The sequence below is a fragment of the Protomyctophum bolini genome (genome assembly GCF_963924005.1).
Source record: "Protomyctophum bolini genome assembly, chromosome: 4".
NCBI lineage: Eukaryota > Metazoa > Chordata > Actinopteri > Myctophiformes > Myctophidae > Protomyctophum > Protomyctophum bolini.
In genome coordinates this window covers 34,757,985-34,764,879 of record NC_137865.1, presented here as the reverse complement: position 1 = coordinate 34,764,879, position 6,895 = coordinate 34,757,985, and the positions used below count along the sequence as shown (strand labels likewise).

The window sequence follows — 6,895 nt, the reverse complement described above, 5'->3', positions numbered from 1 at the left end:
TTATAGTCCAATATGATTCTAAAATGCAGCATTATGCATAATGAATGAAAGTGAATAGAATAGACCGTTGCCTTACTATATACAGTTATCACCCACCCTTATGGTCATGCCTTGTGACATCACGCCTTCATATATGGTCACACCTCATGACATCACGACTCCATATATGGTCACGACTCGTGACATCACTCCTCGTGACACGTCACACCACCATATATGGCTATATCCATGATCGATCACGACACTGAACTCAACATACATGGAGAAGACTGGATCATCACCTAGATCTGCATAATACGGAGCCGGCCAGCAATATATATACATCTGACCTCAAACCTCAAACCCTTGGCTTAGATCTCCATCATCTCCACATGGAGCTGACCTGTTCTGACATTTCCATATGTTGATCTGACTCAAAATTAAACGTTTTGTTGTAGGCCTATAGTTTCGTTTAAATGCTGAATTCATAGTTTTACATGCTTAATTAATAGTTTTACATGCTGAGTTCATAGTTTCACGTTTGTTTTGTTTTATCTTATTGTGAAGAGATCGGCCACCGGGTCGGAAGTCGTATTGTTTGTTCGGTTGTTGACTGTGTGCTAGCCTAGCCTAGCATGGTGCTATCTACCATAGACTTAGAAATAAGGGTATCTATGCTTTATTTAACTATAAGAAACTAAACGTTTCGTCCACCATGAGTTCCGATGAGGACAGACACGGGACAAAAAGAGCGGCTTCTCCCTCTCAGGTGTGTAGACTAGTCAACACAATGTCAACTTTATCATTATTACTGTAATACTGGTCCGTGGACCGTTAGCCTGGAGGCTAGGCTAGCGCTGCACTCACATTGATTATAAACACAATAACACATACACGCGATACTGTTTTATATTGGATATTATTATGACGACGATACCCGGTACGTAATATCATGTTACGATATATATAGCCCTGGATTAAGAATGTCATAATTTATTTTGGTTATTTTTCTGAAATTGTATCTGAGTTGGGCTATTTTCCCCAAATAGTGTTTGAAGTTCCCTGTTTACGGTCCGTGCATCTCCATATAAATGTACAAATTCCAAATATAAAGTGCCTACCCCAAAGCCACTGGTGTTAACTGAGCATACGGACCCTTCGTCGTCCGTAATATTCCGTTTCGTTTGACAAATGAGTGTTTTCATCTCGTCTGTGCCTGAATACCATTGCATACATTGAGTGTAATGCCGAACTTTACCTGCTGCGCCCTGCCACCACATCCGTTGAGGAATACAGGGAACGTCCGACACAGACGACATTTATAACACTTCTTTATTAAACATGAAACAATATGGAATATTATAGAACACAAATGGCTCCGTATGAGGCTTTTGGATAAGCGCTTCTTCATCATGGACATGTGCGGGCTTTAAACACAGGCCCCCAGAACCTATTTGCATAAGTGTCCAATACGGTCATATAGATACACTAATGTCAGAATCGAAAAAATAAATCGACAAGTACAGACAAAGGTTAATAACGTTAACATAAGCCTGACAAAAATAACAATATTTTATTAATCTTGCTCATCGCACATCTCAAGTTGTAGGCTATTGTGTTTGTCTCAGTGATGTAAAGCCAGTCAACTATTACACCATCTCTGTCTTATGAATGCATTTTTAATTTCATTGTTTAGTAGGCAGAAACATTTGAAAATGGTGTGAGCAGTACATGTGGTGTGTAGCAGTCTGGCTTGAGAGACTATAGGAGGAGAACACGTACAACTCAAATAAAGAAAAAAAGTGTAATATAATTGGTGTAAACTATTAAATATGTTTTGGGTGTGTGTTGATCACCTGTTCAACATTCTGACCTGATTTTATATATTGTTATACCATGGTGGTGTACAGTGCCAACTAAAGTTTCTTTAATGTTTATGTTGTACTATTACATTAGTCAGTTATTTTCAGGTGTGAGGGTATAGTGTGCTGATGTACATGATGTAACGCTAGGTTTTGTGAACAGGAGGAGGACGATGGCTCAAGCCAGTGGGCTGCAGCTGCAGCCGATCTCGGGAGTGACGCAAGGAGACAGAAGTTCTTGCGGCTGATGGGCGCCGGAAAGGTATGTTGGCTTTGTTTGTTGCAGACCATAAAGATATATGACATACAGTATGTCCCCCACCTGGTCATCAGGTTAATATCAGAAATGAATACTGATATATTTATTGATTTCAGCTGTTAAAATTCCAAACATGCAAGCATGATCCGCTTAATTAGTTCAGTCTTCTACACCGACACGTTGTGAGCTTGTAGATCAGCTATTTTAACTATTTTTTATATACTGTTTTTCAAAATAGTAAAAATTGGCAAATAAGTTTAGGGATAAGGGGTAACACATGTGCGCGCACACACACAAACACACACAGCGCACGCATTGCTTCTTTGTAGCTCTCTCCAATCCATCATGCCGACCATAGGGAGGACCCAGGTAATAATGATGTAACATTATGTTTTTCTAAGCTGTTGTTGTACAACAGCACTGATCAGTAGGTGTTTTTTTGTTAACTCTTCTCAGAAAGAGCATCCTGGAAAGCTCATCATCGGAGACCACAAGTCCACCTCCCATTTCCGCAGTGGTATGTGTATCTGATGTACTACTAATACACCAAGCAGTGGTATGTGTATCTGATGTATACTACTAATGCACCAAGCAGTGGTATGTGTATCTGATGTACTACTAATGCACCAAGCAGTGGTATGTGTATCTGATGTACTAATACAGTGGTTCCAAAACCTTTTCATGTCAAGGACCCCCAAATTGACACTTATTAGCCCGCAGACCCCCATCTGAAAAGATATGCCAGGGACACCCATATAAGAAGATTTTTACGGCTCTAGCAGTGATTCTCAACACGCAAACTGGACCCCCAGTTTGACATGCATTAGGCTACGGACCCCCATTTAATGGCATTTCTATCTCTGGGACCCCAATTGATATTGTATAATCACTGTTAGTTAACGGGTTGATTTGGTTCTATTTGTACACTCGGAGTTAGACCCATAAGGGTCCATTTGGTTCCAAACTATCCATCATAGCTGTGGGACCCCTTGGAACTCCCTCAAGGACCCCTGGGGGTCTCCGGACCCCACTTTGGGAACCTCTGTACTAATACATACTAATGGTATGTGTTTCTGATGATGCTAGAATACAACAAAATGTCTCTTTGGCCTCAATGTTTGATTGATGCAAGCCTATAAACACAAGTCATATTTAGTGTTAAAGGAAGAGAACATGGTCAGATTTTGATATGGAGAAATGTAAACGTATTGTAAAAATGTAATTGGTATATATTGTAAATGGCACAACATGACTGGGAAGATGGTGATCTAAAAGGGTTAAAAAGGCACTTTTCATTAAAATGTTAATATAAGCAGCAATAGAGTTTGAACTAATCGGTAACGCTGCTCACTGTTGGTGTGCTGTCTCCCCCTGCAGGCCAAGAGGAGCAGAAGATGAGCTGTGAGCTGGAGATGCAGTACCAGCAGGGCATGGAGGGAAAACTGTCCGGACGGAACCGCAGGCACTGTGGACTGGGCTTCAATGAGGTGAGGACGAAACCACGGACACTGGACTGAGCTTCAATGAGGTGAGGATGGACTGGACTGGGCTTCAATGAGGTGAGGACAAAAACCACGGACACTGGACTGGGCTTCAATGAGGTGAGGATGGACTGGACTGGGCTTCAATGAGGTGAGGACAAAAACCACGGACACTGGACTGGGCTTCAATGAGGTGAGGATGGAATAGACTGGGCTTCAATGAGGTGAGGACGAACAGGAAAGGAATATGGCAGAGGAAAGCAAGGAGTTGAGAGAGGAAAACACTCAGATGGTACTCCCAGAGAGTAGAATCACGAAGATGCACGCGCGTGTGCACACGAGTGAGAGAGAGAGACCTCCGACATGCGTACTGACAAATAAACATTGATTCTTCAAAATCAATCACAATGTCAATACAAGGATAACTTTCAGTGAATATTACAGTTTAGTTGAGTAAAATATTAAGATAACAAATCCTAATGTCTTTCACCTTTTACCTCTGCTCCCTCACTTCAGGAGCCTGAGCCCTTCTCTTCCCTGCCGCCGGAAAGTCAGACAAATCCAGCTGAGCCAGATAAATCCACCAGCCCGAGAGAAGTGGAGCCCTCGGAAGCGCAGGAAGAACCCCAGAGCGACAAACCTGAGCCAAGCCAGACCTCGAACCAGGCCTCTGAGCAGTCCTCGGACCAGGCTTTGGACCGAGATTTGGACCAGGTCCAGCCTGACACGCCACCACAAACAAAAAAGGAGCGTAAACCTGTCAATGTCTTTTGTCAAGTCAACATAGTACTGTGTGTGTGTGTTACTGTATGTGTGTGTGTGTGTGTGCGTGTGCGCGTGTGTGTGCAGGCATAGGGTGGTGAGGAGTTACTTTTTTATGTAACCTTGAAACACAGATTTGTACATTTCAGTTGTGCATTTTGATGGATTTTCTTTTGTTTTGGCAGTATTTTCGGAAGTAACCTGTCACAGGCAGCCATTCACTGATAAGGTGAAGAGAGTGCAAATTGGTTTTATTTTTTAAATGTGTCAATGCTGAATGACAAGCTAGTTCAGATCAGACATTGGTGATGAGACTGACCTGTTTCAGAATGCTGTAGAGAAACATGCTAGTGGTCTGAACTAGACCTTCTCAGGACATCTGAAGCCAGTTGTGATTGTTAATAAGCCTGTCAATTGACATATAGATTGCATCAGAAACTTGTTCACATTGCTGTAACCAATAGAAAATAAATAAAATTCAATAAAAGAACAGCCTAGTGTCTAAATAGTCTCACATAGCCAGATGTATAAGTCTAGGCTATAGCTATAACTTGAAAACATTTTACAGAGTTTAAAAATAACTACATTGCAGAACCTTTAGGGTATAGTCCTTCATATTGGGACCGTATCAGGATTGGTTTTCAAAGACCTCTGGCTCTGATAACAGCTGGCTGTACAAGAAAAGAATGATGAATTCTTGCCAGACGATGCAAGAGAGATGCAAGGATGGAACTCTCTGTTAAAATCAAAGGCCAAAGCCAAATTCCAATACCCAAAATATCAGCCACTCGTTCACTCACACTCAGTGTTACGGTGAAATTGGTGACCTGCTGAAATATGTGACAAAAGTGTCCGAGCGGTATTCAGGCAACATATCTAAAGACCTTTAAGTTATGTGAAGTCCACAGGTGGCATATTTGGCAGGTCACCAATGTCACTATAACACCGCCTAGTGTATGAGTGAGCGAGTGTCCAAGATTTTGGGTATTGGAATTTGGCTCAAGAGAAGACACGTCAGTGCAGAGGATTGTGGCCTGTTTGGGAAGAAGTTCAGAAGGCCCTGATGCCCTCACCCGGCCCAATAATGTCGCCCAGAGGAGCCCCACAATTATGATCCTGAGACGTCTTTGTGGATGTCCCAGGACACCCACAAAGACGAAATAGTTGGGTTTTATGTGTTCGTGCTTGTCTCCTTGATGTGAACAGGACAATTGATTGATTTGTTTTTTACATTTTGAATGTTTGAGTTTACAGTTTCATCACCAATCTTTGATCTAAACTGGCTTTAAGTGTAATAATGGTTAGGCTTTGCTGGACCGGACGGTGCACTGACTGTGGCTTACTATGACTATGACGGTGTAACAGTGTTCAGCCAATAGTATCACAGATGGGCACCCTGTGTGCACTATGGATTTTCATCGAATGAAACAATACTTCCCTGCCACTCCGCAGGTGTGATATACCTGTCTGAAAACCAATAAAGGGAAGTACCACAGATCTCAGTTTGGTGATAGAAATTGAAACAAGATGAAAATACACTCATGTTGGGGAAAACTTTATGGCATCTTCGACACACCATGTTATTTTAAGCATGGAAGCATTTGTATAATAACTAAAGTAAACATAATTTCTGGGTGGATTCAAATCACAGTCAGTTGGTATCTGGCTCAATATTCAAAATGTTATACTTATTTTTTCAGGCTGCTATGCATAAAACAGGTCAATGCACAAACAATTTGTGCAACATATGTCAATTTAGATTATTTTTTTTACAGTATACGTATAAATATTTGTCTCCACCAGGCCGTAGGCATGGGGAGAGAGTATGTTTTGCACTCCGTCTGTCTCTGCACACACTCTGAATGCCACAGCTGAACCTCTTCCCAAGGTTTTCACATTGGCCTCTTATAGCACCACCAGGAGGCCGCTTTGTGCAAAACATTTTTTTGGACAGTACATGTACAGACTTTGTCCAAACATCATGCAAATTGGTACACAGTCTCTCTAGAGCCATTCAACGAAACGGTTCTTTCAGATTTTTCAGACTCCATCCTGATTGGCTAAGATTGGCTACCAACGTTCGTAGGAGTGCTCAGTTTCAAACAAAATGCCGCGAATCATGAACACATCGTGGGATTTCTGTGAAATTGTGCATGCACATTCCCACTAGGCCAGTGATACTCAACCTCAGGCCCGCGGGCCACATCAGGCCCGCGGGACCATTATGACTGGCCCACCAATGAAAATCTAAAAAAAAGAAGAAAAAAAAATCTGGAAAATGAAATAAAAATAAATAAATCTGAATGAAGTTATCTTTAATTACATTATTATAAGTAATACTATTAGAGTTGTACTATTACTCGAACGAAAATAAAAGCTTGGGGGGGGGGGGGGAGATGCAATGCAAATGAAAGACATATACTGTGTATCCCTATTCCCTGACATAATTTTATAGCTAAACGGACAGAATTCTATTTTATTTGAATGATGAAACCCAGCTGCCATTAATAGTTGGAAATGGAAATGGAAATTGCGGAAATGCGGAAATGCGG

The 6,895-nt window shown here is 41.6% G+C and overlaps 1 protein-coding gene across 1 annotated transcript; it reads left to right on the top strand.

Moving 5' to 3' along the window:
* Positions 1-564: 564 nt before the first annotated feature.
* cUnh11orf58 (chromosome Un C11orf58 homolog) lies at positions 565-5,838 on the top strand. The gene is made up of 5 exons (XM_080761485.1): positions 565-748; positions 2,005-2,103; positions 2,557-2,617; positions 3,478-3,587; positions 4,098-5,838. The coding sequence occupies exons 1-5, from the start codon at positions 695-697 to the stop codon at positions 4,434-4,436; spliced, it is 663 nt and encodes a 220-aa protein (XP_080617611.1). The 5' UTR covers positions 565-694; the 3' UTR covers positions 4,437-5,838.
* The last annotated feature ends 1,057 nt before the right edge of the window (positions 5,839-6,895 follow it).